Source organism: Pelodiscus sinensis, chromosome 20 (genome assembly GCF_049634645.1).
Source record: "Pelodiscus sinensis isolate JC-2024 chromosome 20, ASM4963464v1, whole genome shotgun sequence".
Lineage (NCBI taxonomy): Eukaryota > Metazoa > Chordata > Testudines > Trionychidae > Pelodiscus > Pelodiscus sinensis.
In genome coordinates, this window is record NC_134730.1 from 26,242,389 (window position 1) to 26,260,273 (window position 17,885).

A 17,885-nucleotide genomic window follows, 5' to 3' on the forward strand; every position below is an offset into this window, starting at 1 on the left:
CACAAAATCAGATGATTTTGTGGAAAAACTTGCCAGTCTAGACACAGCCAATGTTTAAAATTAAGCACGTGCATAAATCTTAGCAGCATCAGGGGCTGTGTACCCCACAACAGCAGGACACGCCAACGTAGCCTTTTTATGAAATGCCACCTAGTGCCGCACATCTCCTCCATGCAGAAATATTGTGTAACTCGGCAGCATTTGGCCCCAATTGTACTTAACTGTGGTACTGAGTGGGCATAAGTATTTTAGTAGCTACATTCTTTTGGGGTTAGTAGGTGTCACGTTACTGGATCTTGAGGGAAGCAGCCAGATCACCGATGCACCCATAGGTGGGGGTTTTGGCCCCAAGAATGGTATAGAAGGGGGCCATGTGAGGTATTGAATAGAAGCTTACTATCTGCTAATCCTATGTACGCTATTTATGTGAGTGTATAATGTCTGTGTGTAGGTAGGATTCTGTAATCTGTGTGGAAACTGAATATTTCTCTGAATGGGGTTGAGCATTGGGCAGAGCCCGGCCTATGAACATGCTAATTAGTGAGGCCCTGTGGGACAATGGCACTCGATGGGCCAAGGACACACCTAAAGCATGAGGGCGGAGGCCTAAGAGCTGCAGCAGAGAGAGGCTGAGGGCCAGGTGACCGGCTGCGGCCAAGGAGAGGCCAGGAAGGAGTATAAAGAGGTCATGTGGTAGATGCCATTTTTTTCTCAGCTCAGCACTTCATCCCAGAGGCAGCATTGCAGGGATCGAAGAGCCCGGAAGACCTGTGAACCCATCCTGATGCTAGGATGTGCAACAAGAACTTTTAAACCAGCAGCTGTAACATCTCTGCTAGAGCCTGCATCGAGGACTGGGAGATTCGATGCATGTAACGTACTATTCTTTAACAACCTTACTCTCAGGCTTTTCTTTCTTGTGATAATAAACCTTTAGTTGTTAGATGCTAAAGGATTGGCCCAGCGTGATTTGTGGGCAAGGTCCAAAGGGTAAATTGACCTGGGATCTGTAGCTGGTTTCTTGGGACCAGACAGAACTTGTTCGGGGTAGGTGGGATTGGGTGCTAGGACCCCCCACCTGTGTATGAGGCCTGGGGCCATCTGGGGCACGGATATTGCTGGGGTGTCGGAGGGGTTTTGCTCGTGAGGCTTCAGGCAGGCAGCTGAAGCGCTCGGTGGGACTGGTTTGTGGCCTGTTTGGAGAGGTCACCAGTCTGGGGGCTGTAAGGAGCCCCGAATTTGAGCAATTCGCCCTGAGTGGACGCCATCCATCACTACTGTGAACAGCCTTTCTCCAAGCTGTTTGGAACCTCCCTTCAGGAAGTTGAAGGCTGCTCTTAAATCCCCCCTCACTCTTCTCTTCTGTAGATTAAATAGACCCAACTCCCTCAGCCTCTCCTCGTAGGTCATATGCTCCAGCCCCCTCAGCATTTTGGTTGCCTTCCGCTGGACCCTCTCCAACGCATCCACAAAAATGTAGGTAGTGTCATGAGCTTTCATGGGCAAAACCAACTTCTTCAGAGGAGCTGGAGTGGGATAACAAACCCGGAATTTATCAGAGAAAAAGAATGGGGTGGGGCAAGATACTTGTCAATGGTTGGACCAGTGCTAATGAAGCTAATGAAGTGTCCCGGAAGTGTCCCATCTAGTTAATGTCTTTGTTCCAACCCAGGGAAACAGTGTCGAATTTGCAGATGAATGTCATTTCCCCACTCAAAGAGAGTTCGCATTCATCTGCAAATCAGCAGAATTAACATTCGCCTGCAAATCTGACACTGTTTCCCTGAGCTCGAACAAAGACATTAGCTGGATGTTGCATGATAAAGCCAGTCTCTCCTGCCTTTTACACTTCATTTTCACATCAAAAGCCAAGCATGGGACACTTCCAGCCCACTGAATTAGCCTCATTAGCTCTGGTCCCACAATACTCAGGTACTTTTCACCCCCTCTTTTTTTCTCTCATAAATTCTGGGTTTGTGTTATCCTTCTCCAGCTCCTCTGAGGAAGTGGGTTTTGCCCACGAAAGTTCATGACACTACCTACATTTTTGTTACTCTCTACGGTGCCCCAGGACGACTCGTTTTACAAAAAAGAAAGTACTAATGCACGTTAACCTCACCTCCACCCTCTGCACGCTGCAAATGTTTCACCACAAAGATCTTAGATCTAACTGGTATCAGTGATGCGGGCACGTACAAGGGTTGTGTGATGGTTGACGGGATCCATATTTATTTGGTGCAAGGAAAACAAGAGCTTTTCCAGTTCCCCTGTGTGGGTCGTATGTTGCAAACAGTTAATTAGCCCTCACCGCACTCTTGGGAGGCGGCTAACTATCACTGTCCCATTTTAGAGAGGAGAAAACTGGTGCAAAAAAGGTGCAAAAGCCCTTCAAAATCTGGCCCGTGCAACGTGGCCAGCACGGACTTAAACAGTGAAGAGACGAACACGGCCAGCATTGTGCAATATCGCTTTCCAGCAGTGCCTGCCTGTGCCAGGTGCTTTCCACACACTCAAAGCTCCCCTGTCTCTGCTCCAAGGAGTTCCCCGTCCAGAGGGCAGGCATGGAAGTGTCAGGATCGGCCAGCTAAGTGCAGCTGAATGCTCGCCTTGGCCAGCTGGCCTGAGTCCAGCAGTAGCACTTAGGTCAGTGGCTGCTCAGGGCTGGTGTCAGACTTTGCCGGGCCTTGGACAATGGAGTTGAGGGGGCAGCTCTGGGCCGCCTGGAAAGGACAGGGCCTCAGGTTGGAGGGGCAGAGCTAGGGCTGCCTATACTTTGTGGGCCTCCCTACCCCAGCTCACAGCACTACCGGGACTGTGCTGCGCCTCCTCCCCTCCTGCCAGCCCACAGCGCTGCCTGTACCTCGCCTCCCGCCTCAGCCTTCAGCATCGCCCAGTCTGTGCTATGCCTCCCCTGCCCTCAGTGCTGCCTGTTCCTCTCTGTGCCTCCCCCCTCAGCATCTCTAGGACCACGCTGGGCCTCCTTCCCCGCCGGCTCTCAGCGCCACCTGGGCGGCTCCTCGTGGAGCACTGGCAGCAATTTAAAAGGCCCAAAGCCCCGGACCCTTTCAAATCACTAGGCGCCGTGGCAACTGCCCCATTGGTCCCCTCTCTCCATTGGTGGCCCTGTCAGCGCTCTGGTGGCTGACTCGTTCCCAGTCCTGCTTCAGTCTGTTCAAACTCTGCTCACTTTCTGGTTTGCCCCAGCTCCAACCCCTAGGCAAGACTGCCCACAGCCCGAGTCCATGACAGTTAGTGGCAGGGGAACAATAGCCATTGACACAAAGGACACCAGAAGAGGCTGTCAAAGAAACTTGGAAACAAAACCGTCCTGCGGTTCTTCATTTTATCCTGACCCACCCCCCCCAGGATACACCTCAACCTCTCGCCAAGCAAAGGTCACACGAACGCACAGATACTTATCTGCCCCCTTATTAACCTGTGACCCACCTTGGCAATTTTTAATGTATTTATCCACCGCACAGGCTGTTACCCCAATGTACAGACTGGGCAGTGCTTTACCAGGGCCGGCCCTACCATGAGGTAAACTGAGGCAGCCGCCTCAGGTGGCAGACTGTGAGGGGGGGGGGTGCCACTAGGACCCAGAGGGTAGAAAATTGTGTCTGCTGCTGGTGCCTATGTAGGTAGCAGAGCAGAACCATGAGAGGAGCAGAACGGGAAGGAGACAGAACTGAGACCTCTCAAAGTTTTGGCCCAAGCGAGGGGGCACGGGGGCGTCATTTGAGCTCCCCGCCTCAGAGCGGCTGATTTTCCGGAAAAACTGGCCAGTCTAGACACAGCCATGGGGTAAGGCAGTAAGCCAGCATAATCTCTCAGGCCGTGTCCAGACTCAGGGGTTTTTTCGGGAAAAGTAGCCTTTTCCCGAAAAAACTTCCCCTGCATCCAGACTCAAGCCGCGTTCTTTCGAAATTATTTCGAAAGAACGCGGCTTTTCTTTCGATGGCGGTAAACCTCGTTTCACGAGGAAGAACGCCTTCCTTCGAAAGTTCCTCTTTCGAAGGAAGGTGTTCTTCAATGTAAAGAGGCCGTCTTTGAAAGAGAGCATCCAGACTCGCTGGGTGCTCTCTTTCGAAAAAGCGGATTTCTCTTTCGAAAGATCCGCCTGCAGTCTAGATGCGATCTTTCGAAAGAGGCTCTTTCGAAAGAAGCCTGCAGTCTAGACATAGCCTCAGTGGTTTACAGGTTGTGGTCAACGGGTCTGCTAAAGGACATGGTTTAGTTACCTGTCCCGGTGGCTCCTTTTCCAACTGAGTTTAAAGGGCATAGGTCATGCTCTCGGCCCATTTGCTGCTCAGAGGTCCACAGGGCAGGTAAACATTGGACAACGATGGTGTAACTTCCCCACCTGTGTGCCTCAAACTTATTTGGGATGGATCACCTCCAGGGCCTGGGACAGAGATCACCTTCTGTTCCCATTCCATCCTCGACCACTGCTGAAACTGCCAACCATGCTCCCCATTGATACCCCTTGGGATGGAGGACTTGGTTGCACGGAGACCAGAGATAACATCCAGGTTCTACTACAATCCATGGCAAAACTCCCTTACACCTCATTGGGCGCACGATTTTACCCTCTCTAGGATACTTGGTTTTATTATTTCTCCAAAACCTCAGGAGCCGAGAAGGTCAGATGCAGGAAGGATCAACCGATCTCATTTAGCAGGGCAAACCCAATGAACAGTGAATTCCTGCAGCTTGAATCTGGATACTGATGCCAGCTAACAGGGCTTTTCCTCAAAGAGGTTGCTCTTTGGTGGGGGAAGAGAAGGTATTACAGGTTGAACTTCTTTAGTCTGGCACCCTTGGGACCTGACCGGTGCCAAACCAGAGAATTTGCTGAACGACAGGAGGTCAATATGGTCTAGCAGTGTTACCAACACTTTCACAGCTTAGTGAGCTATTAAAGGACATTTCAGGGTAAATTCGAGCTAAATAACAGCACAGAACACTGAGAGCCACGACTGGTGTCTGTAAACAAACTTTATGGGTCTGCAGGAAACTTGGCCACACCCATGATAAGTGGATATCCGGCTAACTAATATCACGCCGGACCACGGATGTTGCCGGACCAGAGTGCGCCAGACTAGAGAGGTTCAACCTATAGTTGTAGTTTGAGATGCACTATTTTTGGTTTGTCTCAGAACAAAGCCCTCAGGTAAACGAGAAAGACTCGAATTAGAGGAAGGAATGGAATCAAATGCAGGGAGGAGAAGAAAAGGGAAGGCAAAATAAGTCAGCAAAGACTCTGATTTCCCCATTTATTGAAACTAATCACAGTTAAAAGGTCAGGACCATTGGCAACCAGCATTATTGTATTACCCAGAGCTACATACAAATAAATAGAGACAAAATCCAGCCAGTGAACTGAACCCGACATCAATTCCATGGCTTTAACTTCGCTCATTGGTGCCTAGTCCCCTTGGCTGCATTGCTACAGCCTCTCTAGGAGCGTCTTGTTTACTGGGAGGCTGTGGCATACGTGGCCCACGACTCTCATGAGGGACTCTGCGGCATACACGCTACAAAGATAAGCCAAGAGTCCTTGAGCTGCCTAGACATCAGCCAGGCAATCTAGTTGTCTACCGTGGTCGCCGATGGGTCAAATCAAACCCCGTTGTGATGGGGGAGAACAGCTTGTCTTGAAAGTGAGCAGGGACGCACGTTCTTCATCATTATCTTGACGTCTGCTTTTCATTATTCAGCTTAGTATGACACAGTCATATTCCATTAGTGCGTGTCTGTCTAAGACTGGGTGGGCCGGATCCGGTCCACCACTATTAACCCCTGGTGGGCGCCCACCTCTGTTTACCTGCACCTCCACGGGTATCCAGCAATCGCAGCTCTCATTGGCCAGAGATTGCTGTTCGCGGCCAATAGGAGCAGCAGGAAGCGGTGTTCCAGTCTGCATCATTTCCCGCCACTCCCATTGGCTGCGAACAGTGATCTACGGCCAATGAGAGCTGCGATTGCCCGATATCTGTGGCGGCGCAGGTAAGCGCAGCGACAGTGGCCCAGCTGGGACTAACTCTGGAGGACTGCTGGGTTTTTACTGCCCGCCCCCCAGTATAAGAGAAGCAGGACTTGCTTCCGATCTGTTAAGACAAATGACTCCGCATGTTTGGGAACTATTGCTAGCCAAACAAATGCTTGGAAAGTGGGAGAAAACACATCAAGGTGTTGCATTGCTGACTGTCTTAGGTAATGAATTAATCGGACGAGTGCTGGGGAAAATAAGAGCTGTCGTGAGGGCAAGACTGGCCCTTCAAAAGCTACCATGGATGCCTTCATTGGGGGATGGTGGAGATGGCACGCGGACAGGCCCACCTCTGGGAAGAACAGACACTAACACTTCACAGCGATTTTCAGTCTGATTTAAAACAGCAACCATCAAACAGCAACTTCTGAAACAACACCCCAGGTCCAAGCGGGCAATGGACCCTGCTATACAACAGAGTCATGTAGCACCTTAAGAACAAAACTGTATAATCACATCTTGCATCCTACGAGTTTGCACGCTCTAAAACAGATGTCTTCTTTCAAATTTTCCAAGAGACAAAGAATTGCCCATTGACCATCCGGAGTAAGGCCCCATTAGGATGACATACCCAGCAGGGAAAACTGGTACCTTCTCAGCTTCTACCTTCTTGATATGATTCTTACAGGGTTTCTCTTTTTGTTGGTTTAGCTTATTTATGTCCATCAAAAGAGCTGATGACACTGAAAATGTCTTAAGCCCTAGGAGTATGTATTAGACACGCTGCTACACACTCATTTGTTCAGGTGTCCTTCTTAGTGCTAGCACTTCCATGCCTCCAAGATGAAGTTCAGACACCACACAAACACACCCACCAATTATTCTACTGCTTGATTAGAAGCCTCTTTCGACACCTGAATGTGACTAACAGAACAAGTACGGCCCAAACCAAAAGAGCTTCGACTGTTACAGAAACGCCCCAAAAAACGGGAGAAAAAGTAAACAATCAACTGCATCCTGACTGATATGCCTCTTATCGGTAGCCCAGTCGAAAAGAATCTGGTGGCAAAAGAAACCCAGGACCTGCAAGGAGCCACCAATCTTTCTGCTTTGAAAATAATCAAGGTGTTACAGAAAAAAAATATATACAAACTCCTAGATAATGAACACCCAACCTAATCAATAGACATATAAAAGATCTAGAAGGAAATAAGCGTTCCAGTTCCAACTGCTGCCAAGTTGCGCAGATGTCATCTTCCATTGGCCAACAGTAAGCCACCATTATCCAAGTCCGACATCCAAGGACATCATCACCACAAACCCTAAGATGGAGGTCCAGGAAGCCAGCTTCCCATTGCCACTGCAAGGAGGAAAGGAGAGGGAGTGAGTGCCCGTGCATCCCAACTTCCTCTCAGGCAGACACCAGAGTCGTCTTCCCGTCTCATCTGGGAAAAGAAGGGATTCCACCCGAACCCCGGTTATTCCCCTAGGCCTTCGAAGGCCTCGCATCTTGCTGACCCTGCCCGCCAATCAAAATAAGATTCATCCATCGGGCTCCTAGGAGAGCCGGTGTCAAGAGGACCTGCCTCTCCAGGTCTTAGCCCCTGAGAGCGCTCACAGCCCAGCACCTACACCTGAGCTCCCCCGACACTGAGACAGGCCGAGCCATCTTGGGGGTTTAGCACAGGTGGCTGGTGACCCAGCCACCCGGGGATGGTACCCTCAGCCCTCCCCTTGTGCCTCAGGGCCCCCACCCCTTCTGCCCCCTCTCCTCCTACTACCCCCGGAGGAGCACAAAGCACCCCCACCACGACCCCAGTGCTGTGTGGCCTGGAAGGCCAGACAGTGCAGCCTCCGCACCACCAGGCCCTGGGCACAACACCCCCAGCCTAACAGCATCCCCAGCTCCAGGTGGCCAGTGCTAGAGCTTCAGGGGAGCAGTGCAGCCCTAGCCCCCCTGAATCCCCAGCCCAGGCCAGCCAGGGCAGAGCCTGGAGACCAGCAGGAGGGCATCTGGGCAGGGGGCGGGGAGGGTGTGTGGGGGCACAGTAGGCTGTTGCGGAAGCACAGCCACCCCCTGCGTACGATACCCACTGCCCATGGGATTTAGACAAACAACGCCATTAAAAGCAATGGGGACGTATCTCCAACGCGTCTAGGGCAGCTTTGAGACTCTTAATCACAGTTCTCTAATGCCATTTTCTCTCATTTATTGTCTCAAAGAGAGTCTGCAGCACTGGAATTCATCCACAGATTTGGTACCGTTACCCTGGGCTGGAACAAAGACATGAGCTCGTTGGCTCATTACAAAGACAATTCCTCCCACTTTTAACATCTGCATTTCCACATCCAAAGCGATGTATGGAACACATCTAGCCCACTTAATTAGCATCATTAATACGGGTCCTACAATTGAAAGGTAGTTCTGCTGCTAAAATATATCATGATATGATATGGATGGAGACTGCCTATCTCCGAGAACTGGAAGGGACCTTGAAAGGTCATTGAGTCCAGTCCCCTGCCTTCACAGCAGGACCAAGTACCATCCCTGACAGATTTTTGCTCCAAATCCCTAAATTGCCTCCTCAAGGACTGAACTCACAGGCCAATGCTCAAACCACTGAGCTATTCCTCGCCCTCCAAAAAACCATCTGACAACTTGGTTTCTGTTATTTCCACTCCAACCCATCTGAGGAAGTGGGTTTTACCCACAAAAGCTCACGATTCCAGAGCTGTGGCTGAGTCTCTAAGGTGCCACAGGACGACTCGTCGTTCTTACCGTTACAGACTAACCCAGCAACCCCGCGGAGATTTTCCTCACCAGGTTTGTGCTTCTGGGATGATGTCATCCATGACCACATAGACCATAGCCCCAGCAGCAAAGCCCAAGGCATAGGGGAGGATAGGTTCTGCCAGCACAATGGCAAAGGCACCGAAGACACCAGCTAAAGGCTCCACCATGCCGCTGAGCTGTCCGTACCTGTAAGAGAACCAAGACCGAAAGCCACCAGTGAAGCCTGGATGAGCGTCAGGAAAAGTTTCCTTTACCCCTTTCTGTACCCAACGTAGTGCAGGTAGTTGCTGGACTCCAAGGGCCTAATCGTCCCACTCAGGACATGGGTATGTCCCAGTCCATAGGAGCTGTGAAGTCTGCAAACCCAGAATGCACCGGGCAGGTTCTGAATAGCATTAGGCTGCCGTGCTTTTGAGTGTGCAGAGCGGATGCAAATCTGCCTTCCCATCTAGGGATGTAACAGTGTAGTCGATGAACCGATAAGCAAAAACGTATAGGTTAATGCTATAGACTACACGCCTTCCCCTCCGCCACTTGCCAGTAAATGTTTTAGCAGGCTGGCCAGCAGTCCGGCTCAGTCCTGGCTTGAAACAGGTCCAGGACCTACCCCTGCTGCGGCTCTGCATTTAAAGTGTATTAGGAGCTGGGTGGGCAGGCAGCCTGGCTCAGGTCTGGGAGCTCAGACCCACCTCCCCAGATAGGGGCTGCTGCCACCCCGTGCTGCTACCTCTTTATCAGAGGCAGCAGCGTGCGGGGTGACAGGCAGCTGGTCCGCAAGGGGATCTGGCTTTTCAACCGACTCTCCTTGTGATCCAGGTCCCGCCTCGCCCTCTGCCTAGCGCGGAGTGGCAGGGAGCACCTGAGGAGTGAGGCAGGAGCACGGTGTTGCCGGCCCCATCCCCAAGGACTATAGAACAGTCGACTAACCGATAAGAATTCTTGAGGTTATTCGACTATTCAATTAACTGATATTTAACATCCCTATTCCCATCCCCACACTGAAAAGGAGATGTTTGCCAACTCTTGCAAAACAAATGAGAGCTTCTGAGACCATGGTGAGCCAACCCAGCCAAAGACACATCCCCTCCATGAATCTGGAAGGCTTGCAGAGTTGGGAACATCTGGATCCAGGCAGGCAAACGGTCTTCTAGTTTTTCCTCTCCTCTCCCTGTTTATACCCCACCCTACACGCAGCTACATGCTGGTTCACTGCTGAAGGAACTCTGGAGTAGGGATCCTTTCAGAACACATCCATTTTGCCTCTTTCCATCCTATCGAGGCGTAGTCTCTAAACCCAGTTTGATGACTCATCATCTGTCCTTAGCTGTGTATGCCAACAATGGTTTGCCTTTGCCGGTGGTCTAGGTTGTTCTTCTGCAATCGGTCCATCACCCTGGTTTTTTTGCTGCGCTAGGTCCTCCTAACTATGCCAGCCTAATGCCTTCCTTCCAGCACTGTCTGGTCAGACATCCCAGAATGCACTACCGACCGTGCCACCTGTGAGGATGTCCTTCAGCTGCTGTCCTCTGCTGTGACACGACGGGGCTAGCTGCCGGGAATATCCCAGAATGCACTAAGAAGAACACAACCGGGCAGCTGGATAGGCAGGGATGCACAAACATCTGGGAATGGCATGAATAACCTTGGTGGTTATGAGCAGTCAGATAAGAGCATCGGAAACATGGTTGTACGTTTAGCACTGCCAGGCCTGGGCAGGGAAGAGAAAGTCGCTCTCAGGTCAGAAGTTAAGTTTTTATAAATGTGTTGGAGCAACACCAAGTCGGAGGTGTGACAAAGGCCTTAGGGCTCTAGAGACGTGACCGACTCGTCGACAGGGTACTCGACGAGTCGCTTCCCCCTCCCCCCTTGCTGCCTCTATCAGAAAGAGGCAGCAAAGGGGGGGAAGAGGAAGGGGTGCTTCGAAGCGGCAGTGCTGCGTGGAGCCTTGGGCCAGCTGGGGATTCTGAGTCCCTAACTGACCCCGGCTCCATGCGGTGCTGCTGCTTTGAAACGCCACGGGGTGCAGTCGCTTGAGTCCCCCACTGGCCCCGTGCTCCCCACAGCTGCTCTTCCTCATTTTTTCAGGAAGAACAACTCTTGCACAAGAGGGGGGGTTTTGCACAAAAAGGAGCCATCTATACAGCTCCTTTCTGTGCAAAAGTGGCTGCTAGTTAATGACGCAAATGGAGCGCGGCGACATTCCACTCCGCGCTTCATCTGCATAAGCTTTTGCGGAAGAAGACTACAGTGTAGCCGTAGCCCTAATCACTGTGAAAACGTCAGTATTACCAGACCAGTAAGACCCGGCCTCCTGTCACCAAGCCAGGTGACAGGTTGGAGAATGCTTCAAAAATGGAGCAGCTTTTCCGCAAACAGTCAAGCCTCTGATGAGTCCTCTGATGTTTTCCATCTCTGTTCATTCCCTCTGGCACACCTGGCATTGGCCACTATTAGCAGACAGGACACACGGCTAGACGGACCTTTGGTCTGACCCAGTGTGGCCGTTCTGATGTTCTTAATAGGAGGTAGCATAGGAAGCAGCGCATTACAGGCACCTATGCAGTGACAGCAGCTAAGAAATGGACGGAAGGACACATTTCGGCATGTGAAGGACGTTCCAGGAAAAGCACTGCTTACCAAAACGCTCTCCATGTTGAAAATCCGGCTCCTCGCAAAGGAAGGCTGACGGCAAGGCCTTCTGGGAAATTCTGAATTCCAATCCCAATTGCTAAGTTCCTACGGGGAGAAAAAAAAAAAAGCAAAATACAGTACATATCATTCCTCAGGAAGGAGACAGGCAGGGCATAAAACAGTCCTTAAGTATATCTCTTTAATGTCAGTGCTCCCAGCCCTTGGGGACAATTCTAATCATGCTAACGCAAGGCGTTTCTAGTGTGCGTTTCAACTTCAAAGCGCTCCGTGAACATCCATCAGCCCCTGGATGCAACGGAGAGCGAGATGAAAAGATTTGCCCAAGGATACAACCAGACAATCAAAGCCCAAGACTTTCAACGCCTTAGTCTTGAGCTCAAACCCTTGTCCAGACCCCTGTACCTGGTTGCTGAACAGAGAGAACTGCGGGTTGTTTAGACGCTTCAGGGGGTAGCCGAGTTAGTCTGTACAGGATAAACTTAAAAAACAAAAACGGGTCTGGTAGCACTTTATAGACGATCAAAACATATAGCTGGTATCATCAGCTTTCATGGGCACAGCCCACTTCTTCAGATGACCGGAGTTTTGAATTTAGGATGTGCAGACCCAAAATAAATAGGGGAGAAGGGGGGGAAGGAAAGGGGGAGGAAAACAAGGAGCAGAGGTTATGGAAATATCAAAGGGAAAAACACCCACTAAGGCAGGACTCCTGAATACGCAGCCTGGGAGCCACATGCGGCCCGTGGTGCAGTTTGAGTTTACACGGGGCTCAACACGCGGCCCGCAGGTGGGATCCTTTGAACATGGCCTCCACTGGGAACACGCTCCACAATGGCGAGGCGTCTCCCAGGCCGGGTGAGCACTGAAAGACGCAAGCGGACAGGCTGGCTGGAACAGCCGGGTACAGGGTGTTGGCGTGTCTAGCCCCCAGGGAGGAGGTGCCGGGAGAGCTGGGGCATGGTCTGAAAGAAGCTATTTGCATTTTTTGCATATATTGGCAACCACACTTAAGTTGCGGCCCTCAGCATGCACGGTGAACATCTTTGTGGCCCCTGGCGCTTCCGAAGTTGAGTAGCCCTGCACTAAGGAATGGCAAAGATGGGAGGGGAGGAGAGGGAGTTCCCAGGGGGGGAGAGAGAACCATGAGGATTTGGGTTGGCAGGAGGGGGACAAGGATGGGAAAACAAAGCGAAGGGCAAAGGAGTCCTGTGCAGTACAAACAGACCCTCGCTGACTGCTCCATGTTGCAGGGGGCAAGCCCATCAGGCTGCCTTGAGAACGACCCGTTCTGAACACTGCACTTCTGCAGGGGATTCTGGGAGATCGGAGCCCCCCGGCAAGACGGCTCGGGGCTCCTGGGACCGGAATGGGATCCCCACTTGTCCCAGTGGGCGCCAAAGGAGGAGTGAAAGGACCCACGGAGCTACTCCCACACATCCTTAGAGGCAGCCCTGTGTGGCTAGCTCTCCAAAAGGGGCCAGTGTCCTGCTCTCGGAGATGCCTCTGCCATGATGGGAGGGTGTGTCAGACACGCATTGTTTTCAGCATCCATCTGATAATGCAGAGGTGAATCCCTCTCATTTAACGCTATTCTCCCCCACTGTCTGTCCGGGTGCACAGTCGCCGCATTGTTTGCTTTTATCCCCTCCTGCATGTGACTCGGAGCTGCAGGGTCGTGTGTTTTTAACCTACAGGCTTAGAAAGCAACCCAGCTCACATCCACAGCCTGGATCGCCCAGCGGGGGGGATGCACCGTGGACTAGAAAAGCGGCAACCTGCACCCCCAAACCAGAATCTGACTGATGTTCGAGGACCCCGGATGCACCATCCAGTAGCTGAGAGGTTAAACCGCAGCCAAAGCACAGACCGGTCCAAAGCCTGCAGGCGGCCGATGAAACAGAATCGGCCTGGGAGTCTCCACCTCGCCATGTAGGTTGCAGGTGTTTCCAGCTGTGGTTCCGGGTCTGTAACTGCCTCAGGGCTGCTGCTTTCACCCATCCTGGCCCCGCTTTTCCATTCCACGCCTTGCTGACACTCCAACCCCCTGACACTTCAGCCGGTGGAGTAGGTGACCCTGTCTAGATGCTATTGCGCCAAATACAGAATCAACCTGGAGACAGGTCCTAGCAAGTCCATGAGCTACGCTCTGCTACCCATTCTATCCCCGCTTCCCCCTTGCTGCTCCCGCCGCTGGCAGATAACACCGGCAGGGAAGCATCCTGTGCAGCTCCAAGCGGTGGCCTCCTGACACCAGGGCTGGTGGGGAAACCGATTGTGGTTTTGCTTCGTGGCCTCTGATTTCATGGCAGCGCTCGCCACAGCCCTTCCGCCGCAAGCAGGCAGGGTTCCGAGGCTGGCGAGTAGGCAGCCCGGCGTGGGGAGAAGCTGGTTCCGATCGCGACGCGTCGTGGAACGGCTCTCCTAGCGTCCGGCTGACATGCCAACAGGCTCCTTCCGCGGAACTGGCAGCGGGGAGGCGACGGAGCGAGCAGGGGAGCACCTACTAGGGTTGCCAGGTGTCTGGTTTTCACCCGGACTATAGGTTATTCGGGTCCCCCATCCGGTAAAAAAAAGTCATCCTGTTTCCCTCAGATGGAAGCCTGGTGGGGACAATTTTCTCCTGCCACATATGGCAGGGGAGTGAGGAGCCTGGGGCCATTTAAAGGCACAGCGCTCCCCCCCCCCCTCTTTTTTTTTTGCTCAACAACTTTGGTCTCCCCACCCTCCCTTTTTTTTCCTCAACAGAATTTTTTCCCGGTGTTTCCTGTTTGGGGGTGTGTGTGAGGGTGTCCGGTATTTTTTGTTAAACCATCTGGCAACCCTAGAACCTACAGGTGAACAGCTCTGAATGTGGAGAGGCACTTCAGTGCTAGCCAAGAGCGGAGGCCGAGAGTCCTACCACAGGCTCGGCTTGCGCTGCCCTGCTCCCGAACACACCGGCAACCTCGCCACTGGGGCTGGCTGCATGCTTTCCCCAGCCGCGGACAGCGGCCGGTGCGGCTTTAAACATGGGTGTTTGTACGAGTCAAATAAGCCTGGGAAGAAAAATCGCACTGGGTTGTTTCAACGTCTAACGTGGTTGACAGAAGAGAGCACGAGAGAAAAGCGGGGGAGGGGGAGGGGTCCTTAACCAGGGCGGACCATTACAATCAAAAACATTATTCAAGGGTGTGGGGGTGCAGGGAAAACATCCCGTATAGAAACAGTGGAGCTGCTGTCTGTGTGCTGGAGTTCTCCCCCCCCTCCCGCCCTCTGCTCCTTCCCTTGCCTTAGCACAAAGCCGCTATTACTGGCTCCGACCACAACAAATTACTGGGTGGAAGAGGGAAGTGTGAATGGAAGGGGGTCCGGACAAAAAGAAACCCCGATCTCTCTCCCCCACCACACGCACACAACAGCACCGATCCCAGAGGGGAGGCATGCCCTGCTCTGCTCTGTCCCTACGGGGCTGTGGCTGCCTCCGAACAAGGAGAGGCTGTGAGAAAGCTGTCAGGGAGCAGATGTGGGAAAGGGAAATGCAGCAAGGACAAAAGATTTCGCCCTTCTAGCTACGAGAAGCCTCAAGCTGGAGCGTGTAGCCTGTTCCCAGCCCCCACCACAAAAAGCGGACCTGATCCAAGTCCTCCTTTGAAGTGGCAATGGAGCAAGGTGCCCTTCTCTGCCCGAGGGCGTAAGGCTCGGAGAGGTCACAGGCTTGGCTCAGGGCTAGGAGCTGTTTCAGGCTTCCCTTCCGTTCCAGCTGGGAGTCCCCACACAGGCGTGCCACTCTCCAGGTTCCTCTCCTGTCCCTGGACTCTCCTGTGCACTCTTTGTCCATGCTCCTTCGGACAGGCCCTGCTGGGCGTGAGCGGGCACTGCCCGGGGAGGAACTGGGGCCAGCACAGTGCTCAGACAACACGCGCTAGTGGGTGGCCGGCGCCTCATGCCTGCGCGGAAGGCACCAGGCTGCGGCGATCGAACCGGGGCAGGCTTGTTGGGTTTAGGGCTTTGAAATTGTAAAAAACCGGGAAACCGTGGCTGGAAACCCAGCTGCTGATTAACCCGCAGGTGACAGCGGGAGGGAAGTGGGGAGTGTTGCCCCACCTAACAGGTGAGGCATTACTGGACGGACAGGGATAGGAACCTGAGAATTCCTCAGTTCTAAAGTTTGGCTCTTTCCTGGCCTCGCTCCCGTCTTGCTTTGCCACTTATGGCCTGGATGCAGGCGCTCCATGGTCTTCCAGGCTCCTGGTCCTTTCTCTGCTCATTCACAGGTCCCCCAGCTTCCCCTGCCATCCCTCCCACCCCAGAAACCCGATAGCTGCCACAGGGAATGCTGCTGCCTCCCATCATCTCCACAATACCCCGGCCTTTCGGGCGTGGAACGTTTCCCAGATGCTGCCAATTGTACCTGGGTGCAAAGAGTTCATTAACAGGACAGAGTCTGGGGACAGACGCCTTCCCTCTGGCTTTGCCTTGGCTCAAAGCACAGAAAGAACATGGCCATGCGCCTCTGTGTGTCTAGGATATGTCTACATTGCATTCCGCCTTCAAGAGAGGAATGCAAATGCAGACAAACGAAACTGCATATGAAGCGCGGATTTGAATTTCCCGTGCTTCATTTGCATAATCACGTTATGGTGCGCTTTCGAAAAGGCGCTCTTTCGAAAGTGGAACCGCGGTCTAGACGTGGTTATTTCGAAAAGGGCAGGCTTTTTCGAAAGATCCTGTACTCCTGGAGTTTTCGGAGGTGAAAAAGTTTCCAGACCTGCAAAGTACAAGACCCCTAAGCCGCTCGCCTTTTCTCCCTACTTCTGCGAAGAGTTTTCTGGGAAGCAGCTGGGAGGGAAAAGCCGGAACCAAATAAAGCTGCATTGTGTGTCAGGAAAACAAAGGGCTCCTTATGAAGGAAATAGGTGGAGACACTTGGAAGGCTTCCTCCTATTGCAACGAGAACACGCTGCAAAGCAGATGTCCTAGCAGTCTGAACCAAGTGTGTTTCTTAGTGACTGCAGGATGCCGGGGACAACTAGAGGCAGGAGATTGGGGGATAACTGAGTGCAGCCATCTGAGCCTGGCAGGGGTCAGCCTGAAAGGCACAACTGTGAATGAATCTGAACCCACCGGGAAGGGGGTGGACCCACAGTCAAGAAGACGGTGAAGTAAGTTACGGTGTGAGTAGACACTAACAGACACTATTAATGGTGTTAGCAGACACTAATAGACATTAACGAGATCCAAGCAGACAGGGACAGTTGTCGCCACCATCATAAACCCATTTCTCAGATGGCAAGACAACCCTTCAGTCATCACCCAAAGTACAAACAGGTCTGGGTTTAAATGGGACTAACAGGGAGGTGTTGCCTACTGGAGCTCAGATACACCTGGGCTACGTCTAGACTGGCATGATTTTCCGGAAATGCTTTTAACGGAAAAGTTTTCCGTTAAAAGCATTTTCAGAACAGAGCGTCTAGATTGGCACGGACGCTTTTCCGCAAAAGCACTTTTTGCGGAAAAGCGTCTGTGCCAATCTAGACGCGCTTTTCCGCAAAAAAGCCCCGATTGCCATTTTCGCGATCGGGGCTTTTTTGCGGAAAACAAATCTGCGCTGTCTACACTGGCCCTTTTGCGCAAAAGTTTTGCACAAAAGGACTTTTGCCCGAATGGGAGCCGCACAGTATTTCCGCAAGAACACTGACAATCTAACATGAGATCGTCAGGGCTTTTGCGGAAATTCAAGCGGCCAGTGTAGACAGCTGGCAAGTTGTTCCGAAAAAGTGGCTGATTTCCCAGAAAAGTAGGCCAGTCTAGACACAGCCCTGGGGTCTATTCCTAGCTCTGCTGCTGGCTGATGGGTGACCCCGGAAAAGTCTCTTTGGAGAAAAACGTCCAGGTGTGTTTACGCTGAAGCTGGGCAGGGGCCTCCCAGCCCAGGTAGCCAGGCCTGCGCTAGCTCTGCTTGAGCTCCAAAGAGCAATGGGCATGTGGCCGTGAGGGTGGTGGCACAGGGGAGACACCTGAGTACAGGTCAGCCCAACGCCCAGGGCCATACTCGGCCAGCGAGCCTGCACCGAACTGGTGGGTGTTCGCTTGTCTGGCACCATGTAGACATACTCTGAGCAACTCCGGCACTAAGGAGCAAGTTAGTGGGGCTGAGGCGCCTGCAGGCCTAAATCACTTCTAAAGCCGCAACTAATTTCCCTAAGTCACTTAGGGTACGTCGACACTGCGGTGCTATATCGGGACACCTCCGGTATCCCGAAATAGCTACTTTGTATCTGGACTGTGCACCTGTTATTTCAACACAGCTTTCGGAATAACGGACACGCTATTCCGACGTCTCTGGAAACCTCGTTCCATGAGGAGTAAGGGATATTTCGGAACAGCGGTTTACTTCGAAATATTACGAAATAAGTTATTTCAAAATACATTTAAAGTCAGCGACGCAATTTGCGTAGCTCAACCTGC

The 17,885-nt window shown here is 52.3% G+C and overlaps 1 protein-coding gene across 5 annotated transcripts in view; it reads right to left on the minus strand.

Moving 5' to 3' along the window:
* Positions 1–5,262: 5,262 nt before the first annotated feature.
* SLC39A11 (solute carrier family 39 member 11) overlaps positions 5,263–17,885 on the minus strand; it is a 309,601-nt gene continuing 296,978 nt past the window's right edge. For all 5 annotated transcript variants that reach the window (XM_075904010.1, XM_075904012.1, XM_075904013.1 and 2 more), the window contains 3 exons: positions 11,424–11,522; positions 8,814–8,972; positions 5,263–7,352 (listed from right to left, as the gene is read on the minus strand). In XM_075904010.1, coding sequence (XP_075760125.1) covers positions 7,274–7,352; positions 8,814–8,972; positions 11,424–11,522 — 337 coding nt within the window. In that variant the 3' untranslated portion in view covers positions 5,263–7,273. The remainder of the gene's footprint in view (positions 7,353–8,813; positions 8,973–11,423; positions 11,523–17,885) is intronic.